The sequence below is a fragment of the Euprymna scolopes genome, chromosome 33, assembly GCF_053919585.1.
Source record: "Euprymna scolopes isolate OS-2025 chromosome 33, ASM5391958v1, whole genome shotgun sequence".
Taxonomy (NCBI): domain Eukaryota; kingdom Metazoa; phylum Mollusca; class Cephalopoda; order Sepiida; family Sepiolidae; genus Euprymna; species Euprymna scolopes.
In genome coordinates, this window is record NC_136514.1 from 14,703,556 (window position 1) to 14,723,352 (window position 19,797).

At 36.3% G+C, this 19,797-nt stretch overlaps 1 protein-coding gene across 1 annotated transcript in view; it reads left to right on the top strand.

Annotated features, from left to right (window-relative positions):
- LOC145258153 (cubilin-like) overlaps positions 1-19,797 on the top strand; it is a 409,766-nt gene that overhangs the window by 119,669 nt on the left and 270,300 nt on the right. The window contains exons 23-24 of the mRNA XM_080115944.1: positions 7,513-7,672; positions 14,334-14,538. Of these exons, the coding sequence (XP_079972070.1) occupies positions 7,513-7,672; positions 14,334-14,538 (365 nt within the window). The remainder of the gene's footprint in view (positions 1-7,512; positions 7,673-14,333; positions 14,539-19,797) is intronic.

Genomic DNA, 19,797 nt, shown 5'->3' on the forward strand with positions numbered 1-19,797 from the left:
ATGAAGACACAGAACTATATATTGGTGGATATAGATTGGTTCATTTATTCAATAAGGGAATACAATCGATTAGTTAGGGAATAGAAGGGACTTTTTATGCCAAGGAATTTCGAAGCCTAATGCTTCTCATCAGAAGAGTAGAGAAGATGCTAGGTAGCATAGTGGGGATGCGGCGTATAACGTTGGATTCATTAGGAATGAAATAGATCAAAACAAATTAAAATTAGAGATGATGTTGAGGGGGGGGTCGAATTCTAAATAAAGGAGGAGCGTATTATATATAGTGTAGTGCAGAAAGTTGTATAGAGTCTTTATCATAATCTTAAGTGTATTTAGTATATGATTTAGGGTGTGTATATGTATGTGTGCATATGTACTACTCTAATCCCTCATTTAAGTATCCAACACTGCGCCCTTTTAACGAAACTAAGAGCTTTTTATTTTTATCTTGTTTTATATATATATATATATATATATATATATATATATATATATATATATATATATATATATATATATATATAATTTTTTTGTTCGCCTCTTCCTTCTTTTTTGTTCTTTTTACTTTACTCTTCACCCTCTATCCCTTAAATATATTTCATGTGTCTTGGATCTTGCCTTTATCTGTACCCTTTAATTTCACTCGAATTCTAGTTATTTTTTTTTTTTTTACAAAGGCATCACCACATTATCAAGGCCCAGAGGCCACTCAAGGATAAGGGTTAAAGAGTGTACAGTAGAAATTGGTCAATATAGTAATCATTAGTAATGAAAATTTGGTAAATTTAATAACTTATATGGAACGGCTCATCAAGAACTTATTTACTTTAGACTTGAACACAACCATATTGTAGTCAGCCGGAAAGCAGGAAAACGGAAGACAATTCCACAGGCGTGCAGTTCTAAGAAAGAAGCTTTTTTCATGGAATCTACGTTTAGGTTTAGGCACAGATAAAGAGTGGGGGAAATTATTGATAGTGTTTACAGCTAGACGAGTGTTTCTTGTGAAAGTTTGGCGAGGGGGGACCATAGATTGAAGCTCAGTTGAACACTTTCCATGAAAATAACGATACATCAGAGACAAACTCGCAACATCTCTTCTGTGAGATAGAGGTTGCAAGGAGGAGAAAAGGACATCTCCTACGAGGCTACGAAGTCTATTTTGAACTCTATCAAGGCAGGACAAGTCCTTTCTAGCAGCTCCTGCCCAGATGTGGCAACAGTATTCCATCCTTGGACGTATCTGGCTCTTATATAGGTAGAGAATAGCATCAGCAGTGAGATATCTACTGGATCGATAGAAAGATCCCACCATTTTTCCAGCGGCCTTGGCAACAGATTTGATATACGTGTTCCATTTAAGATCAGGAGTAATGGTCAAGCCCAGAAGCTTGTCAAAACTTGAGGCCTCCTGAAGACGAGAGCCATTCATTTCAATTGATGGCAAATGTGAATTAGAATGTTGATGATGTAAAGAGAGAAGCTTGGTTTTAGATGCATTAAAAGTAACCAGCCACTCCTTTCCCCATTGTACTACGTGCTCAAGATCAGAGGAGAGAGAATTTGAGAGAACTTGGTCGTTTACTGTCTTAGATGTGCTACCATAAATGGTAGTGTCGTCAGCATAGATGTCTACAAATGATGTAAGGATGTGATTTGGAAGATCATTAATGTAGATCAGGAAAAGAGTTGGGCCCAGGATGGATCCCTGAGGGACACCGGCATTAATACTGTGAGCTTCTGATTTTTGCCCCTCAACTACTACTCTTATGAACCTATCAGAAAGAAATGATTTAATAATTGAGAAGACTTTTCCAGCTATACCATAGCTAGCGATCTTATGAAGTAAACCTTTATGCCATACCCTATCAAAGGCTTTAGATATGTCAAGAGCAATTGCCCTAGAAAGATTGCCACCGTCGAGAGATTTGCTAATCCTATGCGATATAACTGTAAGGACATCTGCTGTAGATCTAGCAGAACGGAAACCATATTGAGTGTCACTAAGAAGGTTATTTTTGTTGAGATGTTTGATTACTTCTGTATTTAACACAGATTCTAGCAACTTACTCATGACGCACAGGAGACTTATTGGCCTGTACTGAGAGGGGGATGAGCGATCACCTGAATTCTTAAATACAGGGCATACTGATGAGATTTTCCAGGGAGATGGGAAACTATTCTCCTTAAGACAACGTTTAAACAGTTTTGTAAGTATGGGCGCTAATTCAGGTTGAAGTTTTTTTGAGTACTATAATTGGAATACCATCAGGGCCAGTTGCTTTACTCGAATCAAGGTTTTTGATTAGCTTCGCAACATCACGTACAGTTATACGTATATCACATAGCGTGTTTTCTGATACAGGAGGAAATATTGGAGGTTGGCGGTCTTGGTCGCAAAGGGTAGAATTAGCTGCAAAGTTCTTGACAAAGAGTTTGGCTTTGTCTGATGCTGACGAGATTACCTCAAGTCCATTGATAATAGTTGGGATGGAGCACATGCTTCTATTCAGGATTCTGTTTGCTATTTGCCAAAACTGGTGGGAACCAAGCCTCTGCTCAGCTACTTTGGACTTAACAGATTGAGCATACAACACTCTTGCGTTCCTTATTACTTTCTTACAATGGTTGCTGGCAGTCCTGAAAACGGCTTTAGTTTCCATACATCTATTACGTTTGAAGCAGTGGAAAAAGTGATTTCTGTGCGCAATGGCAGCAGCACATTCTGGAGAGAACCATGGCTGGCTGTTAGGTTTTTGCTGAAACTTTTTAGAGGGTATGAAATGGTCAATACCTACAATTAACCATTCAGTTAGGTCTAATACTATAGAGGACACATCCTTTTTAAACATGGAATGCAGAGGTAGATCAGATATAAATGTACGGAAGCTATCCCAGTCAGCCTTAGTGTATCGATATACTGTACGATGAAGAGGTACGTCTGGGGACTTATTACATTTCATTTTTATCTTAATTGATACAACAGAGTGGTCGGAAGATCCAAGAGGCAACAGAACAGAAACTGAACATAGTTCAGGGCAAGTTGTGAGAAAAAGGTCTAGTAGGCTCGCATACTGGCCGTCATTATCGGGCACACGGGTAGGTTCCTGAACAATCTGAGTGAGGTCATAGGCAATGGAGGAATCATGACAGAACCTCCCCTCATCATCGGTCTTGTTTGAGTGGGTCAACCATTCGACGTTGTGAACATTGAAGTCTCCACATACGTGAATGTTAGCTGAAGGATAAGTAGAAAGGACTTGGTCAATTTTCTCAGATATGCTTTGAAAGATAGTAACTCCGCTGTTGTGGGGGCGATAGAGAGTAAATATAAATGCAGTAGTGTGAGCTAAAGCAACCCGGAAGCACATATAGGGTAAGTTAGGATCTTCCCTGGAGATGTCCCTCCCACATGGAAAGCTATCTTTAATATAGGCACATATTCCATGCCCATGGCGATCTTGGGGGTCAGATTTAGAAGTTAAGTTAGAGTATCCTGAAATTGCAAACTCATCTAGGGAAATAGCCTGTCCAATGCCAGTTTCACTTAAAAATAAAAGGTCTGGTTTAGTCTCCTGTAATTGAGTTTCAACCTCTGGAAGGTTAGAACGAAGACCCCTGATGTTGGAGAAGGAGACATGGTAGTAGGGGTCTATGTTGGAAGTTGGAGAACCGGGTTTAATCGTGTATTTTTTCTTGAAACTTGTCATGATGAAATTTTGGAATTTGTGGACTAGGTCGACAGATTTACTTAGAGCAGGACAGAGAGGGGAAATTAAGAGAGAAAAAGAAACGAAGAATTTTTTTTTTTTTTTGTAGCTAATGATAAGGTAAAGCCGTAACAATTACCCACTAGTATGGCATCGAGAGGCCCCACCAGAAGCTACTGCATGGTCCAGAATCCATTCACCAAATGGCAATACAGCAGCCCCAGTACTTTGCACCTGCTGATAGGACAGCCTCCTTAGTGGTTAATCCAAGGTTCGGGTCCCTGACTATCAGGCGGATAACGTCAGCCCAGACAAAACGTTTACCTCCAGCACCCTTACTAGTGACATGGCTACAAGGATAGACATAGAAACAGAAAATTTCCGCCATCTCAGCCAACTGTTCGCAAAAATACTGCCAACCTAGAAAACAGCTTTTTCTTCTCCCTTTGTCCGAAAAATCACTCATTTAAAAAAATGAGGACTGAGGGACAAATAAGAAGCGAGAGTAACAGGAGTTGCCGATAACGCATCCACAATGCGTTTTCTACTCTCCATTAAAAAAACAAAAACAAAAAAACTATTAAGTATTCTACTTAATAAAAGTCCAACAGACGTGTTTAAGGGAAAGTATGGTGATAGATTCCCCTTACACGAACTAAAAATGAGTATAATTCGTAATTTTTGCTATCAACTCGGTAGATAAATAAACATATGTACGAGGAAAAAAAAAAAAAAAAAAAAAAAGCTAGCATTTAATAAAACAGAAATACACAAATTAAATACTGAAATAAAATGGAGTTGTTAATATTTTAAATCTAAAATAAAAAGCATGATTGAAATCACTTATCTCAACAAAAACAATTCCGTCTCCAAATTGCAAACTGTATTGAAAGAAATTCAGTTAGTAGCGTTCAAAACATTTTTTTTGAAATCAGCCGTTAAAAGAAAATCGTGATTTTATTCTGAACTTAAGCTAGTAACGTTTTAAGAAGCTTACGATATAAAAGAAAAGGCTGATGGGGGGGGGGTTCTTCCGAAAGTAAGTTGGTGCCGTTATAAGTAATTTCGAGATAAGATGGAAGCTGGTATTGGACTAGAAAAAAGCTAGCATTTAATAAAACAGAAATACACAAATTAAATACTGAAATAAAATGGAGTTGTTAATATTTTAAATCTAAAATAAAAAGCATGATTGAAATCACTTATCTCAACAAAAACAATTCCGTCTCCAAATTGCAAACTGTATTGAAAGAAATTCAGTTAGTAGCGTTCAAAACATTTTTTTTGAAATCAGCCGTTAAAAGAAAATCGTGATTTTATTCTGAACTTAAGCTAGTAACGTTTTAAGAAGCTTACGATATAAAAGAAAAGGCTGATGGGGGGGGGTTCTTCCGAAAGTAAGTTGGTGCCGTTAATAAGTAATTTCGAGATAAGATGGAAGCCGGTATTGGACTAGAAAAAAGCTAGCATTTAATAAAACAGAAATACACAAATTAAATACTGAAATAAAATGGAGTTGTTAATATTTTAAATCTAAAATAAAAAGCATGATTGAAATCACTTATCTCAACAAAAACAATTCCGTCTCCAAATTGCAAACTGTATTGAAAGAAATTCAGTTAGTAGCGTTCAAAACATTTTTATCATTATTATTATTATTATTATTATTATTATTATTTTGTCAACATTATTATTGTTATTTTGTTATCGTCGTCATCGCCACTATTATCGCTACTATCATCATCATTGTTATTGTCATTACCACCGTCGTTATTACTGTTGTTATTATTAATATTGTTATGGTTAATAGTAAAATTCCCCCTATTACTCCACTGCACCAACCATCCATATCCAAAATTCTAATTTTGTCCTGTTAGACACACCCAAAGAATTTGCCAACATATCTCTCTACCTTTGCCTTATAAAAAAGAAAACATAGAAATATTGCCACATATTACCTAGCATATAGTATGAAATCCAGTATTATAGCTTTATAACTACCCACCCAGACCCATCCCTTTCGCCTTAAATCACCACGATAATATCCCTCCCAAAAGTATACACTAATTTATAGTGATGTCATCTCGCTTGCATATGTAAAAAAATGCCTTTCCATAGATAATAGACACCTTACACGCCGTTAAATTAGAACCACCATACATCCAGTTAAGTCCCAACTTTAATCCTAAAACATATACTAAATACACTTAAAACTATGATAAAGACTCTATACACCTTTCTGCACTACAGAATTCGACCCCCAACATCATTTATAATTTTAATTTGTTTTGATCTATTTCGTTCCTAATGAATCCAACGTTATACGCCGCATCCCCACTATGCTACCAAGCATCTTCTCTACTCTTCTGATGAGAAGCATTAGGCTTCGAAATGCCTTTGTATAAAGAGTCCCTTCTATCCCCCAACTAATCGATTGATTTTTTCCCCCTGCATCTACAGCTCAAATGAGAAAAAATAAACGAACACTTCCCAAAGGAATCTTTCTCAATCAACATAAACAGCAATTCTTACCATGCGTTATAAACTCGTTCTCGAGTATTGCCATTACTTAAAACATTTCTGGCTCAAATATAGGCAGACATGAGCGCCACTAGCAGCACGTGCCAGACGGTCACTTCTCTGAACCTTCTACAGTCCTGCACATCTGCTGATGACCGGGTCCAGGCTGTGGTGCCCTGAACACCTGCCGGTCTAGACCTTGGATGTTCCAGAGCTTTTATTTTCATTGACGCCCATATCCGCATCAGTCCTCATTGAGTGTCCGTTTGCTGTTTTAGGTTACAGCCAGCCTTTTTGTTATCGAGATACACACTGATGGTAAAATGTGTATTCCATTATATATCAAGTAACGGCTGTGCTTGAAGCTTTTTATAGTCAGGAAAGACATTGCATCGAGACAATCCCACTCTCTGAACAACTGCCACATTGAGCCAAAAAGAAGAGCAAGTCAACATCATTGGATGCAGCAATCGCCGCAGGTTTTATATCAAGGTTTCCTTCTTCTAGAGAGGTTGCCCTCACCATGGATTACGGAGCTCTCTTCACCCATCATACCATTTGATCCATGACTTGGCCTTGGGTTGCTGGGCACCAGAGCATATTCCACACGCCGGTGGGTCATGTATGCCACAGCTTACAGGGCCTTAGCTCCTCTAGAGGGTTCTGTCAGAGTTATCTCACCCTTAGCCTTCGGTTAAAAGAAGCTGGGCCCACAAGGCAGTGGAGGTCCAGTTATACGGCGCAGGACACTTGCCGTTCATCAGAGCCCCGTCTGCGTGGCAGTGGTCATGATGTGCACGTGGGGTTGATTTGTTTGAGAGAAGCACAGTGTGACGCTAAGACATCTGTGTGCTTTTAACACACGTCCACACCAGACCTTGACCACCATATATATATATATATATATATATATATATATATATATATATATATATATATATATGCTAACAACATTAAGGAAATTGATTCTGTGGTGAAAGTAACTTACACAAATGAGTACGCCTGTCTCTATGCTGTCGGGTGATTGAATGAGAGAAGGAAAGAGAAAGAAAAGATCTTCGTTTGTAGAAGGCTCAGTAATATAAATATGGCATTAATTTGCAAAGGCGGACAGAAACTGTTATGAAAAGGACGAGGTGGAAGCACGAATGCAGTCAGTTTTTCGACAGCTGAGAGCGAGAACGGACGGTGAAAATTACAGTTAAATTAAGTTGTGGAAAAGCAGGAGTTCGAACTGATATTTTTCTTCATTTAATTTCCTTTTTTCCCCATTTGATTTTAGATTCGCCATGGCGATACAAAGTCCTCCCCTTTATTGGGGAAATACTGTGGCTTTGACAACCTGCCTCAATCAAGTGTTGCACAAAGTTTGATGCGAATTGAATACAAAGGAGGTCCAAATAGTCTCGGCTTTTCAGCAAATTACTCCACTAATGATCTCCGTAAGTACTCCTTCATATTGTTACTCCTTATATACTGAAATAATAAACCGGCCCCACTATTTCTTATTCTATGCATCCTATTTTTCACAGATGTGATGTTGCCAGTGTTTTGTTGGGGGGGGGGAGAAAGCTGGAGTGGCTCCTTATATTAAGTCAATGTTCATATTTACGGCACATCAACCCTTTGGGAGGGGTTATAAAATAAAAGCAAAATATACCTTTTTATATCTTCTCTCCGCATTTCTTGACCATGTCGGATCCGCTGGAACAAAAGCTCATAACAACAACGCAAATCTCATTTCACAGTCGAATGTCACGCCCATGTTCTCTGCCTATTCTTAGAAGGAGGGGAGGAATTTCTCTATCGGTTCATCTACCATCCATCGCTACCTTTCGTCGCTTTCACGAGAAATCTTCATCTTCAGAAGAAACACTAGCAACATCACATCTGTGAGAAATAGTGGGCTCAATCAAATTGCAGATATTATACACAATATGCAAATATTAGGGAGATTCATCCAAATATGACAACAATACTCCGTACATGATTTTATTGTAGATTTGTAGTGATTACCAGAATTTTTTTTTTATTACATTTTCACCCCAAACAAGGCACATTGCCACTTTGTTGTAGGGGGCTACTATCAGGGACTTAAGCATCAGAGGTACTGTGTAGGGAGTTGGGCAGCAAGATGTCGGTTCATGTTACACTTGAACTTCTGCATGTCAGTACAGTTGGGGAAACAGGGACCCGGAAGGGAATTCCAAGTCTAGCTGTTGGTATAAATTATAAAAATGAAACTAAAAGTAAATAATTTATACACATGACTTTTATAGGTTTTTCTTTGTTCTAAAATGTTTTCTTTAATTAATGTAATTGTGTATAAAATTTTGATTATTTGTAGGTTTTCGTAGTTATTTCATCGTGTATAAAATGCTAATAGGTTTATTTATATTAGTGTGTGTGCTTTTTTTTCATTACATATGTCAGTAATAAATGCAGCAATAAATAACTAAATAAATTATTACTATTAAAATGATAATAAATAACTAAATAAATTATTACTATTAAAATGCTAATGATTACTATTAAAATGCTAATAGGTTTATTTATATTAGTGTGTGTGCTTTTTTTTCATTACATATGTCAGTAATAAATGCAGCAATAAATAACTAAATAAATTATTACTATTAAAATGATAATAAATAACTAAATAAATTATTACTATTAAAATGATAATGATTACTATTAAAATGCTAATAGGTTTATTTATATTAGTGTGTGTGCTTTTTTTTCATTACATATGTCAGTAATAAATGCAGCAATAAATAACTAAATAAATTATTACTATTAAAATGATAATAAATAACTAAATAAATTATTACTATTAAAATGATAATAAATAACTAAATAAATTATTACTGCATGTAATGTTAAAAGGTGTTTGGGTGCTTATTTATTATTATTGCTGCTTATTCATTACTAAACGTTTCTGTTACTAATCGTTTACTTTTACGTTTTCTCGTTACGGGTACTTTTACGGGTCTGTGTGTTTATCAACGTTCTTACATACACTTGTGTGGGTGTGTATGCTCTTATGTACAGTTCACTGTTATATATATATATGTGTGTGTGTGTGTGTTCTTATTCTTACACGGTTTCTTGTCTTGGAAAGGTTCGAGACGTGTATGTGCAACAATATAATGCGAACATGCTTGCTTTGGCCAGCGGATGATATCTTCTGGTCGCTGGTCTGCCATCTTGCTGGGGAGTGGTACTGCAGACAGATTCATCAATGAACAACAAGATGGGATTTGAAGCTTCAATCTTTTATTCAAGGCAAGCCTAACATCTCGGACCCTAGTTGTCAGGAGGGACCCAAATTCCCATTTGCTTCATCTGCTGCCTAGACCAACTCTTTACCCATGTGGCCGTCAACCGGAAGCCTACGACCACAATTCCCGTGTCACCCCTTAATTTCCGGTACATTCTATCTAGGTCGTTCAAGGTTGATGCCTGTCAAACTTAACCTTTTCTGACCCTGCTAAATCGCTGATGGGCAATCAAAATATGCTTATATCTTTCTATTTCTAAAACTACCTAGATAGCATTTAAGCTGGGGATTTCCAATACTACAGTAATACTAAATGCAATAATAGATGCTATTAGCTGCTGACAAGAAAAATGGGGTATTTAACACTTCCCGTCACAATAGGTGAAAAGACTAGGTCTTGTTCTTGTGTTGTTGAACTCTGGCACAGTCTTTGCATGGAAATGGTTGGTTTTCTGGATGTGAAAAATAATCTCACTAAAGAGTAGAAGATTTTAGATATTTTATTTTCTCTATATTAATGATGTAATATTACAGGGGTTTGTGTGTGTGTGTATATATATATATATATATATATATATATATATATATATATATATATATATATTGGAACTAATCATATGAGATCCATCTTTCCTCTTGTCTTGACGGAAAGCTGCAATGAAAATTTTTCCCAAGAACGATAGCGCCTCGGGTTTTATTTTCAGCAACTTTTTATTCCAGAGTTTTTGTTTTTTTCTTTCTTTCTTGGAAAGTTGTATGCTGATTTGACCCTCTCTGTTCAGAGCCATTATGATCTGTCGACCGTCTCACTTTCTCTCCCGACTCCGACTGTTTTCACTAATTTCCACGTATCTCAAAAAGACCCCCCTCTAAATGACGTCATTAGTATACGTCATTGAGATAATCACCTGATATTTTTACATGTCGTTATATCTAAGTTGTCAACTAAATTGTTATGATAAGACTTTGAAGTTAGCATTCATGGCAACTATTAAATGTAAATAAATATTTATCCCTATATATATATATATATATATATATATATATATATATATATATATATATATATATATATATATATATTGGAACTTACCTGTTGGATTGGAGATTTTTAATTCGCCCGTGTTTGGATTTTACCATTCTTGAATTTTTTACCCTTCACCGGACTATCCATTCATGTGAAATCTTTTTATCATTTTTTCTTTTACCTTCTATTCCCCTTACCTCACCCTATTTTTAACCAAGTAAAATCTGTGACTTACTTGTGGTTTCATTAAATCCTTTTACATGCAAAATCCGATCCCGCATTTTGCTAATTCCTGCCCTCTGATGAGAAGGAGTGTATTTCTTCGAAACTCCGCGGATTAAGGACTATCCACTTATCTTGTGCTTCCTTTTAAAAATTAAATATGTTTTTAACTCTTTTTCAAGATGTCTTTTAACATGTTTTATTAATCATTTGTTCATATATATATATATACTCGTTTTTTTGTTTTTTTTATTCAAAAGTAATGGACTAGTGAATTCAACGAGGTTGTTAGATAGTGCTCAATAAAAAGAGCTGATAATACTTGTTTATTGTTATATAATTATCCAATGATTATTCAATGAACATTTGAATAGTCAAGTCGCTGCCTGATGATATCTGTTGTTTGATTGAAACAAGTGGCTGTTTGTAGCAGCGGGATGTGAGCATGTTTATATAACAATAAACAAGTGTTATATATATATATATATATATATATATATATATATATATATATATATATATTAAAAATCTATGTATGCTTCTAGAATATTGATTTCGAGGTTATTAGGGGTTTTTGAAGCATGTTATTTTATTGTATTTAATATTTTATTTTTTTTATTTCAAGCGGCCCTCTGCTTTTGCTCACATTGGTATCATTTCGATACTTTTTATAACCAAGAGTGGAGAAATGCTTGAAATATAAAAAATATTAAATACAAAAAACAACATGCGTCAAAAAATCCTCATAACCTTGAAATATATACACACTAGTGTTGGGACGATTAATCAAGATTGGGAATCAGAAAAATCGGAACTTTTGGAGGTATCGGAATCTGAAAAAATTGTGTCTATTTTCCGATGCCCCCAAAAAACCGATTCCTCCAATTATCTTTTGATTTGGTGCCAAACAAAACCTTCCATTTCTAATGAAATTTATTTTCGAAGGAAAGCTAAAATCTAGAAACCACTTCCACGCGTTTGAGAAAGTATCTGCACGTTTAAGATATGTTTCTACAGTAATCAGGAAAGCAACAACACTTTTATAGTTAAATATTTCGAGATTTATAAAGAATCGGAATTCGAATCGGTAATTGTATCGGAATCGGGAAAAAATTTGGGAATCCTTCCATCACTAATATATACAGGGTGACCCCCCCCCAAAAAAAACGGGTCCCAACTCTTATTAGGCCCCGTTTCTCAGTGTTTTGTTCGAATGAAATGAAACTTTGGTCATAACTAGTTTATTATATTCAAAACATCACATCAAAACACTAGGGTCTTTGGCCTTTTTTTCTCCGCTGACTGTAAAATGCCCAGAAAAACAATTGAATGTCGTTTTTATTGGGGGGTCACCCTGTATATGTGTCTGAATTCGTGTATCGTCTAGTCGGAAGCAAATCGATAGACATGTTATGTACAAGAGATTTGAAACGTCGAGGTATTTGGGTTTGTGTGTGTATACATGACTATTATATTTGTATATTGATTTTTTGTGGTTACGTCATTTGATTTTAGTGGTTACGTCATTTGATTTTAGTGGTTACGTCATTTGATTTTAGTGGTTACGGCATTTGATTTTTGTGGTTACGTCATTTGATTTTTGTGGTTACGGCATTTAAATTTAGTGGTTACGTCATTTGTTTTTGTGGTTACGTCATTTGTTTTTAGTGGTTACGTCATTTGATGTTAGTGGTTACGTCATTTGTTTTTAGTGGTTACGCCATCTGATTTAGTGGTTACGTCATGTGTTTTTAGTGATTACGTCATTTGTTTTTAGTGGTTATGTCATTTGCTCTTAGTGGTTACGCCATTTGACCTTAGTGGTTACGTCATTTGATTTTAGTGGTTACGTCATTTAATCTTAGTGGTTACGTCATTTACTTTTAGTGGTTACGTCAGTTGCTTTTAGTGGTTACGTCATTTGATTTTAGTGGTTACGGCATTTGCTGTTAGTGGTTACGTCATTTGTTTTTTTGTGGTTACGTCATTTGCTTTTAGTGTTTACGGCATTTGAGTTTAGTGGTTACGTCATTTGCTTTTAGTGGTTACGTCATTTGTTTTTAGTGGTTACGTCATGTGCTTTTAGTGGTTACGGCATTTGCTTTTAGTGGTTACGTCATTTGTTTTTAGTGGTTACGTCGTTTGATTTTAGTGGTTACGTGATTTGTTTTTAGTGGTTACGTCATTTGATTTTAGTGGTTACGTCATTTAAAGGAACTGTTCACAAGACATATACAGATTGCAAAACATTGAAGGGCGACAATACCTTCTCGTCCGATAGGTTCCATTCAGCCAGTTCTTGATTCACATTTTTGGACCATCGGACCTGGAATGAAGATCTTCAATTTTTCCAAAGAAAAAGACTAACGCAGAAATCATAGATAAAATGATATTCATACTTCTTTATTTCAATACTCTCTTTATTTTCGAAGTTGCAAGCACTGTACTTATTTACATTTTCAGTCTGTTGCATTTGACCCGCCTCATAGTCGTTTAGAGAACCCAACTTCTCTTGTCAGCTCCAAAACCCCAACAACTAACTTAATCGCCATGTCTCATTCTAAGATCCACATCATCTTAGGTGGCCTCTACGTAAAACTACATCAAACTGGTAGGGGTCAGACCTATTTATAAATTATTGTTATTTATTTAACAAATTTACCAAATTTCCATTACTAACGATTACTATATTGTCCAATTGACTACTGCACACTCTTAACCCTTATCCTCGAGTGGTCTCTGAGCCTTGATAAGTGGTGATTCCTATGTAAAAAAAAAATTTAATTCTTCTAAAATCCGTTTTGTTTATACTATTTCTCGAAACACTAAGTTTCTAGTTAATATTTATATAAACATGTATTTCAACTAAAATTTTCTTTAAAACAATAAGGTTCTGGATATGACCTAAAACTATATCCGATGGTGATACCCCAGCTTGCGGGCTTTGGGGAGTGTGGATCCACCCTTTAGTTGCCATTGCTCCCAGCTCCACTCTGACCCGGAGTGGTAGCACCTGTTAGAGTCCCAACTATGGGTTAAGTAGAATCCGACTTAAAAAACAAATATACTCAATTAAAAAATCGTTCTTCAAAATCACTAGATTCGACATTAAATAACCTGAAAAAGGTTGATATGCCGTAAAACAAAAACACCCAACCAACCAAATTTAAAACAATAAGTTTATCCTAGGTTACAAGATTATCTTTCACCATTCGGCATTGCTTATGCTGTAATGAGCGGTAGACATAGATCAAGGTTGCTGATCTGTGGATCTTAAACCCACATTCAACTTGTCATCTCTAGTGGAGAGGGTGCGACCCTCTACGTGTCCAGTCCTGTTGATGTCAAAACATCATGCCCTCTTTTATATGCATGATGTCACGGTCGCACGTGTTCTCATCAAGACTTTTCACTTCATCGTTTTTATTTTATAAGAGTGCACTCAGAAAACGGGTTTGCAAAGAAAGTGATCCTTAGCGGATCAAGCAAAAGCCTAGTAAAACTTCATACTTCATCATCAAGTTATCATTGTGTGAAAATAATCTGAATTCTTTGTTTTTTTTTGTTTTTTTTACAGGTTGCGGAGGAGTCCTTTCTGGAAAAGTAGGAACATTCACGAGTCCTCGTCAAGCGTTCGATTCTAACTACATAAGCTGCACATGGAGAATCATCGTTGATGCTGACAAACAAATTCATCTTAGTTTCACTAACTTCCATCTTCCGTCCCATTGCAGAACACTTTATGTAGAAGTGAAAAATGATGGTGACTCAACAGGACACAGGTAATTTCCATGAACTAATCATCATCATCATCATCATCATCATCATCATCATCATCATCATCATCATCATCATCATCATCAGTTCTCTTTTGTTAATGTGCAGGTTGAAGGACATTGTCATCACTGCTGGAGAATGTTCCTCAATTTTCACATTAACAAAAGTTAGCTGCATACATGACAGATCGCACTCTACACCCCTACTGGAACTCTATTAACTGATAAAGAACTGATGATGATGATGATGATGATGATGATGATGATGATGATGATGATGATGATGATGGTGATGATGGTGATGGCGATGATGGTGATCTCTCTGCAACAATTCTTTTCAAGGTAACTTAGGTCGCCCCCCCGTCCCCTCTCCTGCAATGACTACCAAATCTAGAACTATCTTGAATTCACCATTCGAGCGTTCCACACATCCCTATTAATATAGCTTTCTTTCTTCTTTTCACCAACGTTCATGACGCTTGTAATCGGACAATTCTTCTGATGCCGAGTCTTTCTGGATATTTTCCAGAGTCCTGTTAGCCAGGTTACAGCTCGGTGCCAAACCTGTTTGTCATGAATGAGCTTTTCAAGAACTAGTGTTCCAGATGGCATAGCTCTGAAACTACCACTTTGCCAACTAAGGTGAGATAAGGTCAACTTTAGAAGGGAGGGGAGCTGCCGCTTGTTTGTTTTTTCTTAAATTACAAACGAGTATAACTGAATTTACAAGTTTTTGTTTTTTAATGTTTCAGTATTTTTGGATATCAGGATTGATCATTTGTATTATTTGGGTTATTCAAACTGCTGTTCTCATCTTGGACGTTATTTTCATAATATTTTGACCTTCCTATTTATTTGCCTGTATGGTACAATCATGTTGGCACACTGGTTCTCGCCAGAGCAATGTTGAGCCTGGCCAGTACCAGATGGGTGACCATTTGGGAATGCTAGGCACTGTATCTTTCCCTATTTTGTTTACCTGGATTTGAACTTGACGTGCCCAGGTTGTCAGCCACTTAATGTGATCCCTTCTGTAAATATTTAATGTCTTTCTAGAAAGAATTCCAACTAGAAAGATATCGGAGAAACCAATGCTAACAATAAAATCATTTGATCAGAATCATGTCAGCTGAGTTGTAACCCTTATAGAGCTTTGTGCAAAACGTGTTCGTCATGGGTAGCCCTTTAAGGAATTGCAGTTCCAGACAGCATAGATCTTAGACTATTACTTTTCCACTGCCTCAACTATGGTGAGATAATGTTGATTTTAGAGGTGGGAAAGGACTTATTATTGTTTTTTTTATTGAGCATTCTTCATATATTCTATATAAATCAGATGATTTGTGTTGGTATTCGTTTCCATGATATATATTTCTAGTTAGAATTCTATCTTGAAAGGTACTTACGGGAGGGACCACATGGAGGTTGCCAACATCGCTATGTGAAAGTATTTCTGTTGAATCAACTGGATTAGAACTTGGCACATCCAGGTTGTCAATCCATGTCATTAACCACTAAGCCCCCTCCATCACGCCCTTTCTTAAATTACAAACGATCATGACTGAATTTACAATTTTTTTTAGTTATTTTGTTTAAATTTTTTAATCTTTAAACTTCACAATGACCAGTTAAGTATTTTTATTATAATTCTTACTTTTTTTTAAACATTTAGGGAGTTTTTTTTTAATGATAATATAATAAGTTGGGTTTTGAAAAAAATTGACCAGAGGAAAATTGCTGCTTTTGAATTGTGGTACTACCTTGTTGGTACATATAGATTTATCAACTTGACTTGTCTGCATTATGACATATCACAAAGAGGAAGGGTTAGAACAGTAAGGAGTAATTTGTATTATCTAAGCATTGTGAACGTGCTGGGCAGATCTGCTCGAGGCAAAACCTCAGTGATGGAAATCCGTCTTTCCATTTTAATGTCGTAGAACTTGTGAAAGTGCGAGAATACCGGTCTGGCATTTCGTTCAGTCACAATTCAGATGCGTTGAAAACAACTAAAAATTGTACATCTGCTGCTACCAGATCAGGCTATCTGAAGATACTGAAGATACTGGCTTCCTGACCTAAAAGGCATCAATATTGGTGTTAGTGTTTCTTCCCTTTGCATTTCAAAAACAATCATGTTCTGCAAAGGCAAAAATTAAAAAAAACAAAACAATTTTTTATGCAGCAACTAAACCAAAGACTATGAAGATACAAAGAACTTGAAGCATGAATTTCTTTTTCAAAATGACCAGATTTTGCATTAAATAACTCAGAAATAGGTTGATATGCTATAAAACAAAACAACCAAACCAAACATCTTTATGTAAGCTGGGTGGACAAACATACAAACGAAGGGGTTCTGGAGATGATTGGACCATGCTGAAAATTGCTGGACAACATCAATGACAGGAAATTGCGATTTTTGGGATATGTGGCCAGAACAGAGGCCTAAGAAAAGATATGCTCTTTGGTACAACCCTTGGCAAAAAAGAAAGTAGAACAAAAACAAGAATGCCAGACGTGAAGGACATCGCGGACATTAGCATGGCTGAGTTGCTTAGAATGGCGCAGAACTGGAGTCAATGGCCACAATTCGTGAAGAGTGCCACAAATGACCATTCTGTCAAAGAGAGAGAGAGAGAGAGAGAGAGAGAGAGAGAGAGAGAGAGAGAGAGAATTTGTATTAATTAAATTATGCAGATTACTGTTTTCATTTTAGATGTTATTTTCACAACGGCCGATGCAATCTCCGACCATCTTACGGAGTATATTGGAAATCTTTACTGAATTAAATCAAAAGTTTTAAGTAGTTATAGTTGCATATTTTTCTTTTTTTTTTCTTTTTTTTTTTTACACAGTGGTCACCACTTATCAAGGCCCGGAAGCCACTCAGGGATAAGGGTTATTGCAAGTACATTACGTTAGTGTGGAGATTTGATGAAGTGTTTACTTAAGGGGGCGGTTCATTAGGAATTTGTTAACGTTGGACTTGAAGACATCCAAGTTGTAGTCAGGTGGGAAGTAGGCAGACGGAACAGAGTTGCACAGGCGTGCAGTTCTAATAAAGAAGCTTTGTTCATGGAATCCACGTTTTGATTTAGGCACAGATAAAGAGTGGGGGAAATTTTTCACAGTGGATTCAGCTAGACGGGTGTTTTTCGTGAAAGATTGGAGAGGGGGGACCAGAGATTGGAGTTCAGACGAGCACCTGCCAAAACAAGGATAGGCTCGCAACGTCTCTGTGGGAGAGAGGTTGCAGGGTAGAGAAAAGGGCATCCCCCACTAAGCCACGAAGTCTATTTTGTACTCTGTCAAGGCAGGATAGGCTATTTTTAGCAACTCCTGCCCAGATATGGCAGCAGTATTCCATCCTTGGACGTACTTGGCTTTTATATAGATAGAGAATTGCATCAGTAGTGAGATATCTTCTGGAGCGGTAGAAGGATCCCACCATTTTTCCAGCGACCTTCTAAATTGCAAACAGTCTTATAAAATTCTTACATATTTATTTCCCAGCAATGCTTTATGCAAACTATTACACACTTTTATGGTTCTGAATTTCCCCTTTTTCCACATTGCAAACAGGCTTATTAAATTCCTATATACTTATTTCCCAGCAATGCAGTAGGCAAACTATCATGCCCTTCTAATTTTTTCATTTATGCTGGATACTGTTGTCTAAGTGTATTAATTATTTTTAAATCATTTAAAATTTTTATTTGTCTAGATACTCTTGTCTAAGCGTATCATTTTTTTTTTAAGTATTTAATATTTTTGTCTAGATATTGCTCAAGAAAATTTAGTTAAAGTCTCACGTCTGAGGTAACGGTGACATCAAGTTTGAATCCAGTTCGTTTCACAGAAACACGTTCACTTAAGGATGATGGCAACCTACATCTGTTCCCCTCTCATAAGTACCCGATGTCTTTTTAATTAAAATTCTAATTAGAAAGATATCGGGGAAACCAATGCCAACAATAATTAATCGATTTATTTAAAGTTAATAAATAAGGCTCAACAATTGCAGCGATATCATGTGGTGTTGTAAGAGTCGGTATTAAATCGGAGGATGTAAATCACGTGTATATTTATGAGTTTCTATTTTCATCTTGTGTTGTAGAATGTATACACGTGTATCTATGACTATTTAGCGTTGTGATCATCTGTCTAAAGTTCGTTGTGTGTGTATGAATATTTAAATACAGTTTATGACGGGAGAAAAATATACAGCAATACCTTTACAACACAAAGGACAAACTTTCACAAGAAACACTCGTCTAGCTGAAAACACTATCAATAATTCCCCCCACTCTTTATCTATGCCTAAACCTAAACGTAGATTCCATGAACAAAGCTTCTTTCTTAGAACTGCACGCCCGTGGAATTGTCTTCCGTTTTCCTGCTTTCCAGCTGACTACAATATGGCTGTCTTCAAGTCTAACGTAAACAAGTTCTTGATGAGCCGTTCAATATAAGTTAACAAATTTACCGAATTTTCATTGCTAATGATTACTATATTTTCCAATTTCTACTGTACACTCTTTAACCCTTATCCTTGAGTGGCCTCTTGGCCTTGATAATGTAGTGATGCCTGTGTAACCCCCCCCCCCCACACACTTATTTGAGGTTTCAATATCTCGCCAATCGGGAATCATATGAGATCCATCTTTCCTCTTGTCTTGACGGAAAGCTGCAATGAAAATTTTTCCCAAGAACGATAGCGCCTCGGGTTTTATTTTCAGCAACTTTTTATTCCAGAGTTTTTGTTTTTTTCTTTCTTTCTTGGAAAGTTGTATGCTGATTTGACCCTCTCTGTTCAGAGCCATTATGATCTGTCGACCGTCTCACTTTCTCTCCCGACTCCGACTGTTTTCACTAATTTCCACGTATCTCGAAAAGACCCCCCCCTCTAAATGACGTCATTAGTATACGTCATTGAGATAATCACCTGATATTTTTACATGTCGTTATATCTAAGTTGTCAACTAAATTGTTATGATAAGACTTTGAAGTTAACATTCATGGCAACTATTAAATGTAAATAAATATTTATCCCTATATATATATATATATATATATATATATATATATATATATATATATATATAAAATGAACTCATTTTTCCCCCTCTGATTTTAACCTTAATAGGATTAAAAATCAAGACATTTCATGCAAATGTAATATGCACAAACTGCAGCGCAATATCTGAGGTGTGTTATAGGCCTATTACTTATCCACTTCCCCAATAATCGTAGATTCCTATA